This window comes from Arachis duranensis, chromosome 3, assembly GCF_000817695.3.
Source record: "Arachis duranensis cultivar V14167 chromosome 3, aradu.V14167.gnm2.J7QH, whole genome shotgun sequence".
Lineage (NCBI taxonomy): Eukaryota > Viridiplantae > Streptophyta > Magnoliopsida > Fabales > Fabaceae > Arachis > Arachis duranensis.
The window spans coordinates 7,793,056-7,818,159 of NC_029774.3; the positions used below are offsets into that span (position 1 = coordinate 7,793,056).

Below are 25,104 nucleotides of genomic sequence, written 5' to 3' on the forward strand. Positions count from 1 at the left end.
TATATTATATATATATCTTTTATAATTAAAATTAACGATTAAAATTATTAAAATATTTATATATCTGATACACTTAAAAATTTCTTCATACTATATATTGACGGTAAAATGGTATCAAACAAGCAATCACACTTCATGCGAATGTGTCTTTTAATACCGTACATAAAATACACTAATAATAGGCATAAAAGCATAGTTATTAACATTATACGGGATCCAGTTGAATTAGAGCTGCTAGTTCAACCAAAAACCCAATAAAATCCACCACATCACCTCTTGATTTAAATCAAACAAATAATTAATAGTAATTTTTAGGAGTTACAAAACAGATTGAATTGGTTAGGTCGACCTACTAAATCTGTTAAAAAATAGATCGGACTAAGATTTGGAGTCCGTCAAAATACAAAAAATCTGCCAAATCTGCACTATCAAATTGGTGGATTTTGACGGGACAGAGTGTGTCAATATGCTGAGTCAAAGATTTTTATTTTTATTTTTTTATTAAATAAAAAAGTGATTATATTATAAAATTAATAATTATAAAATTTGCAAACACTTTTTTTATTTTTATTTTTTTAATTATTAACTTTATTTATTTTATTTTAAAATTTCATATATTTACTCAAATTATATGACTTATTTTTTAAAATAAAAATGGTTCTATTAATAAATATTATTTTGAACAATTTTATTGAAATAAAAAAATTAAAAAAAAGATAATGAAAAAAATATATTATAATTTAACTTTTTTTGTATTTAATTTTNTCAAAAAAAAGTCAAGTGGGCTAAATCGTCAATTCGCCAATCCGCCATAAAGTAGAACGGATTAACATTTTGAATCTATTTTAGTTGGCAGGATGGGTCGGCCTGCCCCATTTATGAATCGAACATTGACGAAGCGGAACGGTCCACTTTATCACCTCTAATAAATTTTTATATGAATTTATTTTTATATAAAAATAATAAATAAAATTTATTTTATAATAATTTAGTTAAATATATTAAATAATTTAATAAATTTTATTTGTCCTCTTTAACAAGTTCAGTCACCACAATCAATTTGGTCCCCTTTGATCAAATTTAGGCCAAAATGGCCAATTTGAATTGAACTCCTTTCCAATTCTCAGACCATGTCAATATGTGAGATTTTTTATTTAAATTAAATAATTAAATAATTTATTGATATATATCAACTCTAGAATAATTATTTAAATAAATAACATATTACATTTCGAATACTGTAAATTCAACATGAATATAAACGTATTTTAAATACGAGCTATAACGCGTGAAAAATATACGATATAGATCAATAAACATTTGAGATATTAAACATTTGAGATACATTCAAAAACTTATTTAAAAGATCCAGTTAGAAGACGAATCAGAGTAGCAGCACCGAAATACGTGCACATATAATTTTAGATAAATTTTAAATTAGACTAAATTTAAAAATAATTTTAAATTTATATTTTTGAATAAAAATTAATTAAATTAATAAATAAAAATTAAATAAATATTATTAAAATCATAATAAATTATACTAATTTTAAAATATTAAAATTAATGGACAGTTAAAATTTAAAATTATTAAGTGTTAATTCAGTCCTACTCCAAATCATTAATACCTAGAATTAAATCAAAATTAATAACCACTTTTAGTAATCACTTCTAATTCCAATTATCTATTACTCCCAACCTTTAATCCATGTTGGAGACGTTAGTTAATCAGATAAAATAAATATTTATATTAAAGATTTTGATAAATAATATATTTAATTTATTTAAATAAAAAATTCTTACTTATATGATTAATTAAATACTACATTTAAAAATATANAAAAAATAAAAAAATAATATATTTTGTTACTATTATTAATACGTGTGCGATTTTAAATTACTAATTTTAAATTAGTAGAGACACAATTCACATCGATGTGTGCCCTAGATATATCCATATAAAAATTTAATCCTAAAATATAAAAATATTTATAAATAATTTAGATCCATTTATAAAACAAAAATGGTCTACTAATTGTTTATTAATTTTAATATTTTTAAAATTAGTATAGTTTATTATTATTTAAATAGTATTTATTTAGTTTTTATTTATTAATTTAAAATTATTTTTAAATTTGGGTGCTATGACTCTTATTTCTGTTCTGAACAAATCAGTTTTTGAACTGATGTCAGATGTTTAATACCCGTTTCTCGATTTACAATGTACTCCGAATGTACTCTGGGAATTCTCCACACGTCAACGTCCGAGAAGTAATAAATAGCAGAGAAATAAACTACATGCTATTGTTGGAGATTGAACCTGGTTCCTTAGAATTGAGACACTCTTTGCTACCACTGACTATATCCAAAACATGCGACACTCATTGGTTGAATCCAAGACATAATACATTGACTGGAAAGACTATATTTTGAGTTTAATAACTATACATAAAACTAATATGATAATATTATAAAAATATAACAAATGAAAAAATATTATATTCAGTTTTTTTGTTTATTATATAAAAATGTTGCATCGTGATTCGCAGTTTATATAAATAAAGATATAAACAAAATATAAATTACTATAAGAAATAGCAATTAACAAGAAGAATAAACTAATAAACTACGATAGAAAATGAAGTTTAATAAGAAAAACCTAATTCTGTAGCAGTTTACTAATAAAAATTGTTCTGTAAAAACTAATTTTAGACATATTTTAATGTAGAATAGTCGAATACCATATCTAATAAAGACAAGATTTAAAAAACTAAAAAGTATAAAGTTTACGATAAATAGCCTTTGAACATTTTTATTCATTCATCAAATACATTCATGGATTTTCAAATCATTATATAACATAAGTTTGGGATATATGGAAATAATAGAATCAAATGGGTAAAAAAAATTATTTTACAAGACCTTGACTTTTATTATGTCGTCGGTATATATTTATAATAGAGTTGATAAAGATTTACAAATTCTTTTTATTGTGGGAGAAGTTTTCCGAGAATGAGAACCATGATTTGTATTCAAAGTTGGAAGATGCTATCATCAAAGATTAACTCTAAATGCTTAATCGACTGGCTTGGAAAACCTCAAGTTTAATGTCTATGGTTGCACCAACTATAGCGTTGGTTGTATTTCCAACCTTTGCAATTGATTTAAATTGCGACAATAGGATGCATGTGTTATAAGAGATAATCGTTCTTTTGGCAAGCTAGCGATTGTGATGGCTGGTTCTCTTTACATGATTTTTGATGATGCAGAGGATTGAGAACTAGATCGGGTTAAAACTGCAATGCGTTAAGATTATTCGAACGAGAAGCATGTCGAGATAGTTAGTACAGTGATGAGGATAGAATGAGCAATCCATGTATACAATATGATTCATTAAGTTCCGGCACATAGTTATACCTGCCACACTTTTTCGTCCTAAATTTGGATGTGATTGCACAACAACTGAACTTTGAGTATGGTTTTGGAGCCGCAGTTTGAACGATACAAATCATCCACTGACATTTCAGATTGAACAATCATTCTAAAATAAAGAAAAAGTTGTGAGTTGTGCTTATTATCAAGAGTTATAACATTCTTCGTGTAGTGGAGTGTTGGAGCCAGCTATCTTAAATATCATGAAAAGTGCAAAAAATTTGAAAAAAGGCTACAATTTGTTGACTCGGATCTCAATTCAGCAAAAAATGGTACTAGGAGGTTAGGAAATATAACGGACTTCACGCTTGTTTTGCCACGTTGATATCAAGTAGCTGAACCCTAGCTCTACTTGCCCATTTCAATCTAGCTTTGCCACAAATGGCAATTACTGAAGATGAACCCGATTTTCATTCTTGTCACCGAACAACTGAGTTAAAAATAATATTATAATGTAAGTCCGAGAGTATATATGCATTGTCTTCAATAACATCGGTTGAAAGCACTTTGAACCTTTCATAGAATCACATGAAGTAGACTGTCATCTGCTTGAACTTATTCAGTGATAAAAGTTTACCTATTAGCTTCTTAAACCATTTCCATGTTAGCTTTTCACCCGGCATGAATTATAGGAAGTTCAGGAGGCACTCGTTGATTGCTTCGCAATCAATTGGCAACCCCAGGTGGTATATTGCGTCCTATAAAATAATTATGCACTCTCCGAATAATATATAGAAAGTAACGTCTCAATACGCCACTTCTTGATGAATGCACTAGTCAAAGACTCATCCATTCTAAATCAATAATAGTTCACTATTATCCACAATCTTCAAATATAAGATGATTTGATCGTAAAGAAATATGTTTTGTTATCTTCTAATATTAAATATACACTTAGTTAACTGTATTACAAAATAAAATGTTAGACACGGATCATATTTTAATCAAAATTTTAACAATAATAAATTAAACAACTAACGATTTCCAATTTTTATAAATTAAAGTTGGTAAATGCCGCTTATTTTTCGCTCCTAATATAATATTAATAATCTTTCTTTTCCATTCTGCTTAGAATGGTGTGAACGAAAACTAGTAGCCAACAAAACTAGCATATCTAACAATATTTAATGAACTTTGTGAATATCACTATAAATCTACTTTTAAACAATAATAGTACTAACTTTGATATTTCCAACAGCATGGACAACATTGTTAAGTCGGTATACATAAATTTCTTCTTCATTCATGATCTCATCCTTGCATGATCCTTGCGGCGCGCTCTAGAAAAATCTTTAAAATTAAATTTTGAAAACCATCCAAATGAAGATTCCGTAGCCAGCTATTGCAACCTCTTCATGACACGCGGCTATCCATAGCCATCTCTTTACACATTTTTTTCCTCATAAACTGTGATTGCTTATGGCAAATTCACTTCCCTAATTTTTGTATTAATCATGGTTGGTTAAAATGGTTCACTACCCATAGTTTATTTTTTTTCGGAACCCAAGATAGGTTAAAGAGTTTTATAGTATTTTTTACTATGATTGTCAACGGCTAGTAGCAGTTAATATAGAAATTAATAAACCACACCGACTCATAGTGATTCATATAGTTAAGAGTTAATCCAGCATCTAAATGTAACCAATTCCTATTTATTGTATTCGGGTAATTTTCAACATCATTCTGTTTAATTATGTCATTTGCCCTTTTAATACTATGCATAAAACTAATTGGTCAGATATCAAATTCTAATTTCTTTTTTTGAAAAAGAAAATGTCCTCTTATTTGACTGACCTTGGTGTGAAGAAGCATACAATAGAAGAATATTTCAGTTTTTGGTAACATAAATTAAAATTGGTAATTCTGACTGCAACGCAGCTGATTCGGAGTAATTTAACTTTGAAAATTAAGGTCAGTTTAGGAAACAGTAAAAAGTTTTTTTTTTTACTTATAAAAAATTATATTAATAATGTTTAGTACAATTTTTTAGATAAATTTTTAACTTCTTAAAAAATTATTTAAAAATTTTTAAAAAAATAAAAAAATATAACTTCTTCTATTTTCAAAAGCTAATTTATCACTCCTATTTAATGTATAACTTTAAAACAAAGACTTCTATAATAACTTTCAAACACAAAATAATTTATTTAAAAATTGTTATTAATAAAAATTTTTATATTTTAAATTTCTTTTTTAAAAGACTTATTTAAGAAGTTTAGCCAAACTGCCCCTTAGTATATAACTTAACAAGTTAGGAACGCACAACTTTATTAAGGAAATCTTGAGACTTGTGGACAATTTATTTATTTTTTCCTTCCCTGAAATTGAAAGGATTTTAAAAGGAAAAAAAAAAAGAAAAGAAAAAGAAAAAAATGATACCCTGAAGTATGAGCCCTTTTTTTAAAGCTCAACTTGAATAGTATTCTGTATTAGGGTGTGTTTTATTTTGGAAAGTCATTTTTCTTGTTAAATGTGAGCATATTCATGTGGTGACTTATAAGCATTCAATACATATTAACATTAGTTCAACTTTCAAAATATTTGGGGAAAAAAGAAAATAGACTATCCTATTTCCAACACATCTCAAATATTTTGCTTCCTTTGACTAAAACATTTACATTAACTAGTCTAAGTTACGATGCTACTATTTTTTGAAACTAAAACGTTTGACCCTAGTCTACTGTGGTTTAAGCATTTTTTTTTCCCTTAATGATCATTGTTACCTCATTTCAAAACTAAAGAAACAGTAGCACTGGCCATTAATCAAGCCGAACCCACTCCAAATCCATTAATGATGGATTAGTGGAAGTAAAAATGGTGGAAACCATCATAAAAATTATAAACAAAGGCAGGCTTCTTTATGGGCCTTAGCCCATTACCTCGTACACTCTAAACTTGGGCTAACTTAAAACCTCTCAAAGTCTCAATAAATCGGAGCCCAAATTGCCAGTGTTTCTGACAAAAAAAGAGCCAGTGTTGTTTTTTTATATATTTATTATAGTTTTCTGGTTTGCATTATCATAATTTGTACAAGTGATCATTTAGTACCAAAACCCCAAAAACTTTATCACTAAACTAGCGTCTTATATATATATAAAGATTCTATACGATGAATAAAGCGTTAAGAATTAACTGGGCTAAAATTAGAGGGGATTTTGTATTATTTGGTCAAATCAAGTACCAAAATTCAGCGACTTTGCAAGTGTAAATTTTTATATATATTCAATTCTAGTGAAATAAACTCGTCTTTAAACATTTCTTACTAAAATTTAAAAGGATAACTTGCTAATAAGGTTAATCATATTTCTTTTTCAAATTGTTAAAATAGGTTACATAAAACTTAACTACTACTTTAGTTGTTTTCTAAAGATAAGTTGTTTTCTAAAAAATACTGTACTTTGTACTTTAGTATTAGCATTTGCCACCAAAACAATACAATCTTTCCCCAACATTTTCACAACCCTAAAATTTAAATAAGCATAATTATAGTGACACGAAAAAAACACTTATCAAGTGATAAGTAATTATAAACATTCAAATAGCCTAAAGACATTCTTTGATCTTAATATAATGTAATACAATAGATAATAATCCAAATTGAAGTTATCAGAAAAAGTGAAGTAAAATAAAAATAGAAGCAATGATGGCAGCAACATGTGAAAGGACACTTTTTTATAAGGCTGCAATGATGCATAAAAATTTAATAAAGTAAATGGCAGGACACACACAAGGGTGTTGTATGATCCATAAAATAGAAAGATTCAAAAACAAACATTTCAATTGAAAGAGTTGATAATTGAAAGTGAAAGGAGTGTGATGAGGCCCATGGTACTAATTGTTCTTGTTATGTCAGCACCATGTGACCGCAGTTTACTACTATCCCCCACATGTGACCTCACACTATAAGACAAACTAGTACTTATACAATAATACAAACAACAATATATTTGGATTGAATTGGATTCCCTTTCAACCTTCACCAGAAAAAAAGATAACTTTTTAATGTACTAACAACAAATTAGCCACAAGATTTTTTCCCACACCTTCATGCATATGCTCTAGAATAATCCAACTCTGTATCTCATCAAATTAAGGTAACAACTCACCGGCTGTACATTTTATGCCAAGTTAGATTGTTAAAAATGATTAAATTTATATATTAAATTATTTAACAACTTTTAGTTTTTAATTTTATATAAAATTAACCGTGAAAAATTATTTTATAATTTTTAATTATTAATTTTATATAAAGACAACAACACGTAAAATTTTACCAAAAATTAATTTATACTGACAAAGATATAATTATTTATGTATCTCTATAAAATTAATTTTTTGAGAAGAATAGTGTTTCAAAACTTTTATCACAAAAAAAAATTAAAATTCAGTGCTTGTTAGATAAAAAAAAATTAGCATAAAATAAATTTAAAAAAAATATAGAAAAATTCAAACAAACTCAAGAAACAACTTACTTGAATGGACATGATATAGATATAATAATTTATGTATCTTCTATAAACTTAAAATTTTGGGAAAAAATAATATTGTGGCATACACCATCAAGTTAACTTGGGGATTGATATAGTATGTATTAACTTCTTTAAGCAACTAATGAGAAAAATATCATTTTTGCAAAATTACATGTTTGACATAGGGGATGTATAAATAAATGTACACAAAAAATATTGGACATGATATAAGCTATACCATTATTGATATCCTGACTTGCCTCTGTGACCTATATTGATTGCATGTTCATATCAAAAAATAATAATAGTAATGGAATCAAAGTTGGGTCAGTAGGCACAGGTACACCACTAGCAACCCTTAAAAAGAGGACATAATAATGACACAAGAGGACTGGAATTGTAACAGCATATTTTCTACTCAGATTTCAACTTAGTGTCTTTGAGTATAATCAGTGGTGTATCAAGATTTTGTTGTGATTCCCCTGCTAGGCAACTTTTAATCTACCGAAACATTTGCATAATTGGAACAAAATGAGATATGAAAGTATCAAAAGAGTTGTATATTTATTATACATTAAGGTAAAAATCTATAGTACTTTGTTGTGCCTCAGTTTAGTGCAAAAAGAAAAAATAGAGAAAAAAGATAATTACTTTTATAAAGTGATATATGTCTGTCCTAGTAGTATCAAATATTGTATTTCTTGCTGTTAGGATCTAATCTTTTTTAACCTAGGTGTATTTGCATATACATCTAGAGTATTCATCCTTCTGTATGCTTCTACAAATCTGCATGGAAACATACCAGCAAAGAAAAAAAAATGAAATTTATTAGAGGGATTTTTAATTCATTACTACACTACATTAAAAGCATGTTTTTTTTTATATGATTTTTTCATTTGAAGAAAATTTTTAAAAAAATGTAGAGAGAGTTAGAATCTCTTACTTACCTCTAATAAAGTTATCACAATGCCACTTCTATATTTATTTATTACCTACAATTCAAAACCAAGATATGCAGAACTAAGATCCTAAAAAGAGAGTATGAGTTAACTTGCCATCATAAAACTATAACCAGAAGTACCTTAGATTTGGTGAATATTAATGAGAAGCCATGTCACTTAAAGCGCTTTTTGGTTCTAACTTGATCTGAGATGATGAGCATGTGGAGAACACGGCACTCTCGTTGACCTCGGCCAATGAAGAGAAGTCTGCCGGATCATCCCTGGTTGCTTTTGTTGGCGAAGTAAAGAGGCTATCCGGAAGGGCATGCTCGATGCTGCACCATAGTTCTGACCATGATAAGCGCAATGACACAATATAACAATGTCAACAAGAATAAGATCAGATGTCAAAATTTATACCTATTTTGAACATCTATGATTTCATCCTGAGAGCCGTCCTTTCCGTTCCTGCTGCAGTTATCATGGATTCTAGCCAAATCAACTTCTTGCTGTTGCGGCGCAACAGCAGCAGCTGAAGCCATGGCCGTAGAAACAAGGCTGCCGGTGAATCCTGCAACATGTAGCAAAATTAAGAAATATTTAACCTGCTTCAATGGAAGTTTATATGGAGCCAGTGTCAATTGACCAACCTGTCATATCTTCTCTGATGCTATCGGAATAAAGCCTTGGACTGCTAATATGACCTTGAAGTTGAGATGATGGCAAAGTGGCGCCGAAAGAGAGACTTCGCTGGTGATGGCAAAGGTGATTATTCTTAAAGTCCGGAAGGTGTAGATTCATCAGCCTTCTTTCCTGGAGTTCAATGGCTTGCTGAAAGTCAACCTGCTCCTCCAATTTTCTTCTCAGCAAGATCTCCTGTGGATTATACAACATTCGTGCTCCTGCAGAGAAACAGATCCACTACAATTCAAAATGGAAACCATCCGTCGCATTTACAGCTTCCAAAAACATTGTAACTTCCTTTAAGTATGCTACTTCTAGAGCCAAAGTAGATTAAAACAGTTGAAACAACAGATTGCATTACCAAGACGGAAATCATGAGGGGCTTTAAATTCAAGTTCGGAGGGGCTCAAACATGGCGAGAGTTCTACCCTCTCTATATGTGGTGGTTGATGTTGTCTCCTGCATGCACCAATCACAATAAGATAGATTGTGGCAGAAGGAAGATATGAACTTAACAAAAGACTGCAAGCTGACATACTTCTCAACAATTTTTCCCTTCTCCTTGTAGGGCTTGACAAGTACACGGGAATCGCAGATGAAATGGGGATTCCCTTTGGATAATATGAGTCTCACTGTCTCCGAATAGACAAATGTAACAAACCCAAACATTCGCTTTTGCTGGTAAGGAATCCTCACATCATGCACGGGTCCAAATTTGCTGCAAAAGGAAAAAAGTAGATATTGCAATAAAATTCCTAACTTCAAACATGAATGTAGATACATACATATGTATCCATGCATGCATGCATTTACATCTATATGAATATATGAAGACACAATAAATGCTTGCATGCAGATAGACTAAATAATATTACAAGTAATTATCAAGTTAGAGAAACATACGGTCAATTGAGATCACGGTTCCAAAGCCGCTAAGGAAAATAATCAACAAACAGAATGTATACTAGAATGAGGTGGCATTGTCCTTAACCTTTTGATGAAAAAGTAGATCCCACCACTTCTTATTATACAACCATCACCATGATTTCGGGCAAAGATTATTGTTACATTTATTTTGGCTATGCAGCACTTTTGATAATGGCTCAAAAATTAGTTATCGCCTATTAAGTATTAACACATATATTATTGTTCCAATGAAACAAAGCGAGCTCTCTAACACTACAATAACAAAGTCAACATACAAATAAAGTTAATTTTCCTTTAAAATAAAAAAGTGGTCGCACAATTTATTATATAATTATATATCAATAACATGATTTTTGACAAAGATTACAGTTATACTTTTCCTAGCTTATATAGCACTTCTCTTCCTCTAATGGTTCAAAGTTAATTCTTATTTGTTGACACATATATAATGCTTCCAGTAAAATGACATAGAGTCCATTACATTGCAAGGAATAGAGTCAACAAACAATTAATGAAACAACACATAATTGTTTTCAGCTGTTATCGTTTTCATATTGCAATTACAATGAAATCAGCCCGAAAAGGGGGGGAGGGGGGAGGATGCATCCATCCATCATTCTCAACCAATTATGATACCCATGACTAACGTAAACAAGGGCATTAAACTCATACCATACATAAAGTTTTCAGCTGAGTATCACATAATTCTTAGGTTTAGCAGTAATGACAAAACCACAACAATTGGGTTTAAGTAGCTGACTGTAGATTGATGAACGGCAAACCAAGAAACCCGAAATCAGTGAGCAAGTATCAAGGATAGCAAAAGAGACAAACATAATCAAAGTTGTGTTAAAACCATTAAATAGTGGTGTGCTAACTGAGAACGGTAAACCTGGATAGTCAATGCAGTATCCGAGAACATACTTAAATTGCGCCAATCAGAAAATCTGATCATAACAATGCAATCTAATCAACACCAATGCAACAATGAATGCATCATGTGGCGAAACCATTCTTTTTTGAATAATATCCTAAACAATCTTCCTAACTACAGTTCAACTAATGCAAATTATGAAATGGGAGCGCCGCGGCAGCATGTTTTACCTGAAGTATTCTGAAACATCTTCATCTTTAAATGTGCTTTCCGCCGGAAACGTTAAATAAATCTGCCTCGAAGGAGAATTAGGCCTTTCAGCCGATGCAATACCTAGAATGTCAATGCTCTCCTGCCTGTACCTGGCAAACCTGTTAAATTCTTCCGCCGTCATGACTGCTGCTGCAGCAGCTGCCCTGAAATATATCACAAGATCAAACAAAGTATCACTGTGTTAATACTATAGACTTTTCAATTGAACAAGTTAATAATTACAACTACAGATGTAGTCTTTCTTACTACATACTTAAGAAAAAAAAGGTGGAAACAAAGGTGGAAACTCACATGCAGATATATTCTTGTGAAGTTGTTGATAGTTAAAAACCATTAGACGACAATTTAGTCCAACATGTCAATCATCTAAGAGTTCTCAACAAATCAACTTCACACAAAATCCAACTCAAATTACAGTCTTTTCAATTGAACAAGTTAATAATTACAACTAAAGATGTAGTTTCTATTACTACACACTAAGAAAAATGTATTGAATTTTTTAACTTAATAGTTCTAGAAAAACCTTTGTGGATCATTCCTTCGCAGCATGGAAAAGTTAATGTATTTGTCCATTGGGGTTGGTGCAGCACCAGCAGACATGAGCTGAGAAGCAGCCATTAATCTTTGATGGTGTGCAGCCTTCAAACTCATAAGAGCCTCATGCTCTTCCATAGTTGGAGAATCAACAATGGCAGCGTTGTCCACAGCATCATGATGATGAACAAAGTTGCAGTTGGTTCCATTTTTGCAGAACCCTCTTGCAAAGTAAAGACATGGTTTGTACCCAATTCCCACTTCTTCATCAGGCACCCCAAAGAACGCGTCACTAGCAGAGTAACTCCTCCTATGGAAGAAGTGGCCATCACCATTGTTGTTGACAGCACCATGACCCAAATCAAGCCTAATTGGATCCACAGCATCCTCATTATCCTTATTATTATTCAGTGACTCGTTGAGAAAAGAAAGGTAATCACCCATTTCTTGCTCATCAACAAAAGAGTCACCAGCACCATCACTCCTCACACGAGGTGAAAGTGAAAGTTTAGATTTTGACACAGACCCACCATAGATACTGTCACGAGAGACTGAAAAACTTGAATTTGGGCTAATGGGGTTGTTTGGTAACCCAGGAAGTAGGTTGTTACCAGCACTGAAGCGTGAAAAGGGGTTGTTGCTGCTGCTGTTGTTGTTGTTTGGGGTGGTAGCAGGAGAAGTAGTGGGGTGTCTTGGTGGTAAATGGTTGTTGAGAATGGTGTTAGAAGGTGAAGAAGGTGAAGAAGAAGAGAGTCCCAAGTGGGTTTTGATTCTGAGAACAAGGTTATGAAGGACATAGTCAGGGGTTGAAGCCAAGCGAACAAGGTCAGGTTCTTGAAGGTTGAAGAGAATGTGGCCAATGATCTTTGATGCATTCTCAGGGTCAAGCTTGTTGATTCTGGCCACCACAACATTCGTGGCTTCAAAACTACCCATAATCGTATAATCGAAGATTAAAAAAGATATCTTTTGGTTTTTGTTGTTGAAGAGAGACTAAAAAAGAAAGAAGAGAGACGGTAGAAGAAGCGGTGGTGAGTGGTGAGTGTGGGAGTGTGTTGATGTTGGTGAGCGAAGAACAAGAAACAAGTGTGTGTGTCGTTATGCGATGTTTTGTTGTTGCTGCCACTTGACACAGTACACAACACACTTTCTCTCTCTCTCCATCTATGCAACTATGTCATTTCACTGTTCTCTTCTCTCTCCTATTTTAAGTGTTTTGAGTTCAGAATTGAGATCCAGCTTTGAAGTTAGAAGGATAAGCGTCAACACAACACACACCCCAATTCCCATAGATTCTTGATCCATGAGCCTATTTTTGGTGCCAGAGAGAGAACAACCAAACCAATAAAAAAGGAAAAATATATCATTCTTGCCATGGTAAGTGGTAACTAATTCTAATTTTGAGTTTTGCTAATACGGCTTTTCTAAACATATATTTTAAAAATACGAATTTAACTTTTAAAAATATAATAATAGAAAATTTTTAATATTTTTAATGTATTTAATGTATTGATAATGAAAACATAAAAAAAAATTAATTTTTGTAATCATTTTTATAAAATATTTTATATGCTTAACTTATTTAATATTTATTAATTATTATAAAAATTAATTAATATCAAATAAAATAAATTTAATTTTTTTGTCTCTTTTTATTATTCCTCCTCTCTTTTTGTTTGTGCAATTCACCTTCTTGTCCTTTTTTATTATTATTTTTTTTCATTTCTCCTTCTTCTTCCATGATACTCTCATTAATTCATTATGTAAAGTAAACTTATTTCTTTTTTACTTGTTTGATTTTTCACTTTTTTCCCCTTTTCTCCTTCACATTTTCTTCTATTTCTATGACCTTTCGTAACCAATTTATGGTTTTCCAAATTTGATTAGATTTCATTCTTCTTTTCTAAGGTATACAAGATTTTCATTTCTCTATTTAACAAGGTAATTTAACATCATTTTGATTCTAGTGCTGGATTACTAGGTTTTTTTTTATTCTCGGATTTGGAAATGCAAAAAATTGAACATATTATAATTTTCTTGAAATTTGTTAAATTTGATCATAAATGTCGTTCTTGTTCGAAGTTTGATTATAATTGTGAGTATAAAGTGTGATTTAAATTCAATGGTTTGATTTTAGGTCATTATTTTTCAATTGAGAATTTTTCGTTTGAACTTAAAAATTTTAATTGAAAATAATTTTTTCCCGAGAATTATTTATGTGATCAAGAACATTTTTTTTTGTTCTAGTCACTTTATTAATGCTAAAAAGCATATTATCATAATTAGAACCAACTTGAATAGGTCCACAAGTAATTTTTTTAAATTTTTAATTTATAAAAAATTATAGCATTAATATTTAATATAATTTTTAAAATTAAATTATAATTTTTTAAAAAAATATTTTAGTGTTTATAAAAAAGTTAAAAAATAACTTTTNACTATTTTTAAAATTAAAAAACAAAATACAAAATAAATGTTGTAATAAGGTTGCTTATATATAGATGTCCATTTTTAAGGAAAAATGAATTTAATAACATTGAAAACATAATATTCTATACATATATAAATAGGAACTTAACTCTCAGTGAATAACACAAAAAAATAAAAAATAATTCTCTCTTTTTTTACGTTACAACTTTACTAAATACTTCGCTCTCTCCCTCTTTATATATATGTATACTACAACATATAATATTAATAAATATATGAATCACTTCTATTATAGTATTATAGTGAGATAATAATATTGGTGAATATTAATATTAAAATCTTCTATTTACACTTATTTATTTTATATTTATATTCTCTTCCTTATTTATTTATTTTATAATAATAACTTATTTATAAACTACTTTTAATATAAGTATTTATTGTTTAGACTTTTTTTTAAAAAAACTTAATTAAATTATTTACCCAAACTGGACTTGATCAATGAATTAAATTTTAACTTATGCTCATCTAATTTTAAAAATAATTCGAATTCAAATATGATATATGATAAATAAAGGTTTAATTATTCTCTTGGTCTTTATAGTTTTACTAATTTATAATTAAATCTCTATATTTTTTTCTTTTCAATTAGGTTCTTACACTACTTTTAATTTTATAATTAGGACATTTTTATGTCAAAAATATTAAAATTAACGAAATATTCTTAGAAAAAAATATGTGGTCAAAGATCTAATTAGGTTCTTAATTGTGAATATCTTTAATTTGCAAAGAAATATTTAGTTAACTCTAATATTTTTTACACTAAGAAAGACTTACTTACAAAATTAAAATCAGTATAGAGATCCAATTGAAAAGAAAAAAATTTATAAAAATTTAATTATAAATTTAATAAAATTATAGGACCATCACAATAATTAAATTATAAATAAAAATATTTTGCTAATACATACGTGACGTAAAATTATATTTTAAAAGTATCGCAAATAAAAATATTTTACAAGAATGATTTCTCGGAACGGTCATCGAACTCGACAGTTTTAAGATTGGGCCATCCTCACGGCTCAAAGACGGATCAATATCTTCCAATATCTTGACCCAACATTCGAATTCGAATACCTCCCTTATCTTAACCAGATAAGACAAGATGAGATAACTACCACTAGCTATATAAAGGGGAGCCAGAGGCCCCCATTAGGTACATTACTCATTCCACACACCTTATACCTCTCATATCCATTATGACTTAGGCATCGGAGTGTCTTTGCATGTACCACCCCCCGCCGCTGCAAGAAGACAATCCGACAACCGCCTCGACTCACAAGTCTCTGATCCACCTCACAACCTGTACCAGAGACTTCTAGTACATTGGTGCCGTCTGTGGGGACTGCAAAGTCATAGCGACATGACGGAGAACCTCGAGGAGTAACCCTTAAACTCACTCACTTGATTTCTTGCTTGTACTTGAGAGGAAAAAGGAACAATGTTTTTCAACTTGCAATCACCTTCTTAGTGATAACACTCTTTATATACCTTTGCCCTACTCCAATGGCGAAATCCAAAGCCCCGCCTCCCTTTAGTGGGACACCTCCACTTCTTGGACCCTCTCATCCACCACTCCCTCATCTCTCAAAGCGCTATGGCCCCATGTTCTCCCTCTACTTCGGTTCCATGCCCATCATGGTTGCCTATTCTCCTGAACTCTTCAAGCTCTTCCTCAAACCTGTGAAGCCCAACACCCGAACACAGGGATAGCATTCCTTCCATCCATGGGAGGATAACAAACACCGTGCATCGCCAACCGACCCCAATCCAGCAGCAACAAAAGAAGGACAAACATGTCGCCTACTGAAGTTTGAGCGCCCGACGGCCTAGGAGAGAAACCAGTCGAGATAATCGAAGAGCTATGCCTTAGAGTGCAAAACCTTGAGGGCCGAGTTACTTCTAAGGAACGATACCATTCCAAACACGCAAGCCAAGCAACCTCTAGAATCTGGTCGCACCGAGAGGCCAGACACGAATGGTTCCCTGAAGAACGACACAGAAAATGACGCGACTGGAGCAAATCTAGAGATCCGGAGCGCCGACGCAACGAGGATGATCGAAGGCACAGTCAGGAGGCCAAGCGAATAAGAAACGAGTACATGATAATGGGAGCTACCTCATTCACTGAGAAAATCCTGAAGGCCAAACTCCCTAAAGGTTTTGACAAACCCATTAACATGAAGTATGACGGCACCAAGGATCTCTAGGAACACCTAATGGCATTCGAGGCCAAGATGAACCTGGAAGGAGCCGCCGATGCGGTCCAATGCAGGGCCTTTCTGATAACCATAGCTGGCCATGCGATCAAATGGTTCAACGGCCTCCCGAACAGTTCCATAGCCAGCTTCGACAACGTCTCCAGAAAGTTTATGGCCTAGTTCACCACTAGAATCATTGAAGCAAAGCACCCAATCAGCCTACTTAGAATTACCCAAAGACAAGACAAATCTTTAAGGAATTACCTCGACGGGTTCAACGATGAGTTCCTAACAGTCGATGGATTCACAGACTCAATAACTAGTCTCTGTCTAACCAATGGACCCATGAATGAAGACTTCCGAAAGTACCTTACTATCAAACCAGTCTAGACCATGCACGAAATCCAAATTGTTGTGAAGGAATACATAAACGATGAAGAGGTAAGCCAAGTCGTGGCCGCCAACAAATGGGAGCTCGGCATCCGAAAGAGACCAGAAATAACACCTCAAATTCGTAAACACCAACCGACCACTCAAGGCAGGAAAGTTCTCAAACTACACCCCTACCTGTTCCTATCATGGAGATCTACCACCAAATAACGAAACGAGGCATTCTCCCAAAGGCACGACAACTGAAGGAATGAACAAGCGGTAACAAAAGCATGTACTGTGACTACCACCAAGGATACGGGCATAAAATCCAAGATTATTTCGACTTAAAAGATGCCCTCGAACAAGCCATCCGAGATGACAAACTCCCCAAGTTTGCCAAACTCACGAGAACACAGAGGATGCAACCCGAGGACGATATAACAGGCACCCCAAGAAAGTTCAGAAATCGACCCCACCATACTTGTAAACGTCATCACCAGAAAGGATGCACCGAAAAAGTCAAAATCAGCACTAATAAAGGATCTCAAAGTCCTAGCCGCAAGAAACCAACCACTAATCTCTTCGGTTCCAGCAGTGATCACATTTTTCCCCAATGACCGCCAACACGGCACCTCAGCAAAAGATGCCTCATTCATCATATTGGCAAAAGTTGGGACTGAACTTGTGAAAAGAATACTAGTCGACACCAGAGCTGATTCCAACATCCTCTTTAGAGGAGCTTCGACAAACTGGATCTCCGAAATGAAAATCTGGAAACCCGACAACTTCCTCAAATCGGATGGTTCCATAGTGTTACCACTAACCATCGGAACTGGAAACCAAAGGAAGACCATCCTCTCTGAGTTCGTGGTTCTCAAGGACTCCACTACCTACAACATCATCCTCGGAAGAAAGATGATCAACGACCTATCCACTATCATCTTCACCAAGTTCCTAATCATGAAATTCCAGGCTGATAATAGCACCATCGAAATGATACACGAGGATCGAGAACGCGGTAGAGTGCGACAACACCAGCATGAACCTCCACAAGAGATTCCGAGATGTAGAAGGCATCTTCCTCGCCAACCTTGATGCACGCCAAGACCCCAGCCAATGTAGAACCATGGGAGAAAATGATAAAAAAGCAGAGCGGGACCTCGCAGACGAGGTCAGGAGCATAGCATACATATTGGAGCGAGCTCTAAAATAGAGAATAAGCCTAAGGTACAATTGCAGCATGGTACGATGAGACTTCGAACTAGGAGACCTCATCTTACGACGAAACGACATCGGTCCCCCCATTTTCAGAGAAGGAAAGCTCATGCTCAATTGAGAAGGTGACGAGCGGATAATTTATACGCTTTTTGGCATTATTTTTACATAGTTTTTAGTATGTTTTAATTAATTTTTAGTCTATTTTTATTCATTTTAAGCAAAATTCACATTTCTTGACTTTACTATGAGTTTGTGTGTTTTTCTGTGATTTCATGTATTTTCTGGCTAAAATTGAAGGACCTGAGCATAAATCTGATTCAGAGGCTGACAAAGGACTGCTGATGTTGTTGGATTCTGACCTCCCTGCACTCGAAATGGATTTTTTGGAGCTAAAGAAGTCCAAATGGCACGCTCTTAATTGCGTTGGAAAGTAGACATCCAGGGCTTTCCAGAAATATATAATAGTCCATACTTTGCCCGAGTTTAGACGACGCAAACTGGCGTTTAACGCTAGCTTTCTGCCCTATTCTGGCGTTAAACACCAGAAACAAGTTGCAAAGCAGAGTTAAACGCCAGAAACAAGTTACAAACTGACGCTTAACTCCAAGGAAGACCTCTACATGTGAAAGTTTCAATACTCAGCCCAAGCAAACACCAAGTGGGTTCGAAAGTAGATTTATGCATCAGTTACCTATTTCTGTAACCCTAGTAACTAGTTTAGTATAAATAGAACTTTTTACTATTGTATTCAGGGTCTTTGACCAGATCTTTGATCAGTTTTATGTTAGTCCTTAGACATGGGGGCTGGTCTCACGGCCATGCCTACCTTATTTTCACTTATATATTTTCAACGATGGAGTTTCTACATACCATAGATTAAGGTGTGGAGCTCTGCTGTTTCCCGAGTATTAATGCAAAGTACTATTGTTCTTCTATTCAATTCATGCTTATTCTTATTCTAAGATATTCATCCGCACACAAGAACATGATGAATGTGATGATTATGTGAAACTCATCACCATTCTCACTTATGAATGCGTGATTGACAACCACTTCCGTTCTACATGAAAATAAGCTTGAATGTATATCTCTTGGGTTTCCAATCAACGGTTTACATCGACTTTCCTCTGACAATGGGGCATCTGAATCCGAGATCAGAACTTTCGTGGTAATAGGCTAGAATCAATTGGCAGCATTCTTGAGATCCGGAAAGTCTAAACCTTGTATGTGGTATTCCGAGTAGGATCTGAGATGGGATGACTGTGACGATCTTCAAACTCGCGACTGTAGGGCGTGGTAACAGATACAAAAGGATAGTAAATCCTATTCCTACACGATCGAGAACCAACAGCTGATTAGCCATACGATATCTATGAATGGTATTTTTCATCCAAGATAAGAAATCCGACAGTTGATTAGCCGTACAGAAACCGTAGAGGACCATTTTCACTGAGAGGACGAGAAGTAGCCATTGACAACGGTGACACCCAACATACAGCTTGCCATAGAAAGGAGTATGAAGGATTGGATGAAGGCAGTAAGAAAGCAGAGATTCAAAAGGAATGAGGCATCTCATACGCTTATCTGAAATTCCCACCAATGAATTACATAAGTATCTCTATCTTCATTTTATGTTTATTTATCTTTTAATAATCAAAACTCTATAACCATTTGAATCCGCCTGACTGAGATTTACAAGGTGACCATAGCTTGCTTCAAGCCGACAATCTCCGTGGGATCGACCCTTACTCACATAAGGTTTATTACTTAGACGACCCAATACACTTGCTGGTTAGTTGTGCGAAGTTGTGAAAAAGAGTTGAGATTACAATTGTGCGTACCAAGTTATTGGCGCCATTGAGATCACAATTTCGTGCACCAGAAGGTCTTTACCGAATCAAGACAGTAACCGAAAAAAGAGCCCACGGGCTCGAAAGACTAGACGGGACCAAGCTCCCGAGATCTTGAATTGCCACCAACTTTTGTTGCTACTATACGTAGAAACATCCTTCCAAAGCAACAATATCGAGGTCGTTTAAGACTATCTCTTTACCCTTTATTTTTTTTCTTTTTCACTTTCATTTATTGCTTAAGTTGTTTAAATGTATATTTTCTTACCGGGCACTCTCGGCACGAACTAAACGTGGTTACCCCCGGGGATTAATCACCCCGAGACCAACAAAATAGATATACAAATAACAAAACAATAAACGGCTACCTGGGGATCGATCACCCTGAAGCCAACAAAACAGATATCCAAATAAGTAAACGGCTACTCAGGAATCGATCACTTCGAGGCTAATAAAACGGATATCCAAATAACAAAAAGCGGCAACCCAGGGATTGATCACCCTGAGGCCAACAAAACGGATATCCAAATAACAAAATGGATATCGAAATAAGTAAACGGCTAGCCGGGGATCACCCCAAGGCCAATGAAACAGATATCCAAATAACAAAACGGATATCCAAATATAAAAAGCAGTAACCCGGGGATTCATCACCCCGAGCCCAACATAACGGATATCCAATTAATAAAACGGATATCCAAATAAGTAAACGGCTACACAGAGATCGATCATCCTGAGGCCAAAAAAACAGATATCCAAATAAAAAATGGATATCTAGATAAATAAACGGCTACCCAGGATCAATCACTCCGAGGCTAACAAAACGAATATCCAAATAACAAAAAGGATATCCAAATAAGTAAACGGATATCCGGAGATCGATCACCTGGAGGCTAACAAAACTGATATCCAAATAACAAAATAGATATCCAAATAGTAAAAAACGGTGGCCCGGGGATCGATCACCCCGAGACCAACAAAACGGATATCCTAATAACAAAAAACAGTGACCCGGTGATCAATCATTCATGAAGCCTACAAAGTGGATATCCAAATAAGTTAAACGGCTACCCCTAGAAATCGATAATCTCCAAGGCCAACAAAATGGATATCCAAATAAATTAAATAAGCAAAGTATTGAAATCAGCCCACCAAGTGGCCTACGGCCCAAGAAGGCCACACAAAACAAGCATGAGCTAACGATTTTCCAACTCGTGGAAAGCCAAACTCACTAACATCCTGGCAATCAACGCAGAATGATGTCACTCCCTTTCCAGGCCCCTCACAGCATCCCGATAATAGAAAGCCAAACTCGTCAACAAAAGCGACGTTAAAATCTAAGCTAATGACTTTCCAACTCGCGGAAAGCAGAACTCACCAACATCTCGCCAATTGGCGCAGGATAACGTCACGTCCTTTCCAGACCCTTCACAGCCTCCCGAACTACATAGAACTGGGATTCCCAACAACTCAGCATTGAGACCAAGCAAGCATACTCTCATGCTCTGGGGGCAACGGTTCTGGACCCAATCTTTGGGTTCATCCTCGAAACGGTCACTGAACTCGCCAATTCTAAGATTGGGCCATCCTCACGACCCAAAGACGGATCAATAACTTTCAATATCTTAACCCGACATTCGAATTCGAATACCTCCCTTATCTTAGCCAGGTAAGATAAGATGAGATAATTACCACTAGCTATATAAAGGGGAGTCAGAGGTCTCCTCAGGTACGTTATTTGTTCTACACACCTTGTACCTCTCAGATTCATGCTGACTTGGGTATCGAAGTGTCTTTGCAGGTACCACTCCCTGCCACTGCAAAAAGACGATCCAACAACCGCCTCAACTCGCAAGTCGCAAGTCCCCGATCCACCTCACAACCCGTACCAGAAACTTCTAATACAATTAGAAATATGATTCTTTTGTTTTTTTTTAATATATCAAATGCATACAAAAATAAAAAAATATATGATTGTATCCTTAAAATATGTGTTTAATATATAAATAAAATTGGCTTGACCACTAGTATTTAAAGCAAGGGATACACAAACTAACAATAAGCAACATTTTTCATTCTCCATGACCATGAGCGTGCTTCATATTTGTGCATCTTAATCTCGATAAATACTCCAATATCGATGAGTAGCAAATTTGTTTTTGTTAAAAAAAAAACATTGTTTTCAATTCATTATAGTAATATTTAGGACAATTTACATAAATAAATTGTTACACCTTTAAAATTACGTAAATGCATTGTTTTCAAAATAAAGACACAAATACATTATTTCATATATTTATAGAAATCGCTACTGGCAGTAGCGGTTTACATAAACACATAATCTGCTGCTGCCAGTCGCGGATTACATTCAAATGTAGCAGCACATAAACCGCTAGAGTCTGCCGCGATTTCTGTTTGTTTGAGGTTGGTCATAAACCGCTACTGGCAATAGCAGTTTATGTGAATTGGGACACGTGTATAAACCGCTGGAAGCAGCAGCGGTTTACGTTGTTGAGAAAAAAAGAAATGAGTATACATTTTTTGCAATCATATAATTTATAATTTATACAGATACAAAATGAAGTAATTTTTTTAAAAAAAATGCATGCTTTAGTGAATTTTTAACTAAAAATACATTATTTTATCATTCATGAGTTTTAGAAGGAATGAAGATAAAAAAAATTAGTCTTAGTTTATATATTTTAGTATTCTGTGAGTACTCACTCTTTGATTTGCTATTTAGTCTCATTTTAATAATAAATACAAATAAAAAATTATTACATGCATATTTATATTTTTTATTTTATTCATCAAAATTCGGATGCTATCACTATTATTTATCTAATCAATCAACTATAAAATACAAATAGTTTTTATTTTTTGATATAAGACAACAAAGTTGCACAAATAAAAAAAAATTATTTAGCTATAACCTCAAATGCAAATCAGTACCAAAGAACACAACCCATGTTCCAAACTTTCCGAATCTCCTTTGAATGGTTGATATAAATAAAAGAGAATGAAGTAATTTTTTAAGAAAAAAATATACGCTTTAGTGAACTTTTGGCTAAAAATAAATTATTTTATTATTTATAAATTTTAAAAGAGATGAGAATAAAAAAAATTAGTCTTAGTTTATATAATTTAATACTTTGAGTACTGTATTTTTTTATTTGTAATTTGGTCTCACTTCTAATAATAAATACAAATAAAAAATTTATTGCATACATATTTATATTTTTTAAATTATATTGTGAAATGATAAATTAAATTTTTTTATCTAAAAAAAATTATAAAACAAAAAATTAATGGTATATACTATTTAAATAATATCATAAATAATTAATGGTATATACTATTTAAAATGAGACTAAATAGCAAATCAAAGAGTGAGTACTCACAGAGTACTAAAATATATAAATTAAGACTAATTTTCTTTTTTTTTATTTTCATTCTTTCTAAAACTCATGAATGATAAAATAATTTATTTTTAATAAAAAATTTACTAAAGCATACATTTTTTTTTTTAAAATTACTTCATTTTTTATCTATATAAATTATATGATTGCAAAAAATATATACTTGTTTCTTTCTCTCTCAACGTAAACCGCTACTGCTTCCAGCGGTTTACACACGTTCCAATTCACGTACAGTAGCGGTTTATGACCAACACCAAACAAACAAAAACCGCGAGAGGCTCTAGCGGTTTCTATGCTGCTACATTTGAATAATCCGCGACTGGTAGCAGCGGATTCTGTGTTTATGTAAACTGTTACTGGCAGTAGCGGTTTCTATAAATATATGAAACAATGTATTTGCATCTTCATTTTGAAAATAATGCATTTGCGTAATTTTAAAGATGTAACAATTTATTTATGTAAATTGCCCTAATATTTAACCTAAAAATTTATTGTTTTCAAAATCTTATAAACTAAAACATTCAAGGGTAAAAAAAAAATCTAATATGCATCATAAAAGAAGATTGATTTATCACCACAAACATACATTTTAGGAAAGATAGAAAAGAAAAAAAAAGGCTAACACGTATTAAATTCTTAAATTCTAACACTGCTTTAACTTCTTAAACTCTTTGACAAAAAACATTTTTGACATATTCATATCAAATGCTAAAATTAATCAAAATACTGAAAATGTAACTTTTCAGTTTTTGAGAATTGAGATGTTAAAAAGAATATTCACCATAAAAAAAGACATAATGAATAATATTTGCTTCTCAAAAAATATATAATTTCAAACTTTTCATTTCTACAAACTATTCAAATTATAAGATTATACCATCATTATTTTATAATGTGAAAGAAAGTTGTTCAAATCACAGATAGAAGTTTTTGAATGTCCGAAAATTTTTTAAAAGTGTGTTTAGATAAATTATTTGGAGAAGGGAATGTATTTTTTACGAGTATTTTAAATCCTTTAACTTAAAATGCTTTGTTTGGATATTAGTAGAAAAAATTTTAACAATTATAATAATTTTTATTGGAGTATTTTGTTTAGTTTAAATAAATTTAAAAAATTCAAAAAATTTTCATTAGAAAGAATTCTCATATTGCTTATTAAATTTGACTGATAAAAAAATTGAAATCAAAATTAGCACATAAAAAAGTATAGAAAATAATGATAATTGTGAATAATGTGAATAATAAATTAAAAAAGAAAGGTAAAATAAAAAAATCAGATCATTAATTAATTATTTAATATCAGATTTTAAAATTTGAAAAATTAGGATCGACGACATTTAAACGGATTCACACTACGTACAGTTATTCCTAATCTCACCATAAGTTCCAATACACGTCCAAAATTCGCCGTCATCGTTCT

General features: G+C 32.4%; 1 protein-coding gene across 2 annotated transcripts; it reads right to left on the reverse strand.

Moving 5' to 3' along the window:
- Positions 1–8,446: 8,446 nt before the first annotated feature.
- On the reverse strand, positions 8,447–13,456 carry LOC107477278 (zinc finger CCCH domain-containing protein 46). 2 transcript variants are annotated; one of them, XR_002371749.2, is made up of 9 exons: positions 12,124–13,455; positions 11,558–11,743; positions 10,065–10,244; positions 9,888–9,985; positions 9,493–9,744; positions 9,263–9,413; positions 8,983–9,177; positions 8,849–8,893; positions 8,447–8,687 (listed from the first exon to the last, which is right to left on the reverse strand). XR_002371749.2 is itself a non-coding variant. In XM_021137540.2 (8 exons), the coding sequence occupies exons 1-7, from the start codon at positions 13,068–13,070 to the stop codon at positions 9,000–9,002; spliced, it is 1,992 nt and encodes a 663-aa protein (XP_020993199.1). In that variant the 5' UTR covers positions 13,071–13,456; the 3' UTR covers positions 8,447–8,687; positions 8,983–8,999. The 2 variants fall into 2 exon arrangements, 1 of the variants encoding a protein (XP_020993199.1); XM_021137540.2 differs by lacking the exon at positions 8,849–8,893 and having other exon boundaries at positions 12,124–13,456.
- Between the last annotated feature and the right edge of the window lie 11,648 nt (positions 13,457–25,104).

Coding starts and splice junctions, on each gene's coding strand:
- LOC107477278 (XM_021137540.2), bottom strand. CDS start 13,070: ATGGGTAGTTTTGAAGCCACGAATGTTGTGGTGGCCAGAATCAACAAG. Junction 9,745..9,887: donor CCCTCATGATTTCCGTCTTG/GTAATGCAATCT, acceptor GTTTCTCTGCAG/GAGCACGAATGTTGTATAAT. Junction 9,178..9,262: donor ATCATAGATGTTCAAAATAG/GTATAAATTTTG, acceptor ACTATGGTGCAG/CATCGAGCATGCCCTTCCGG.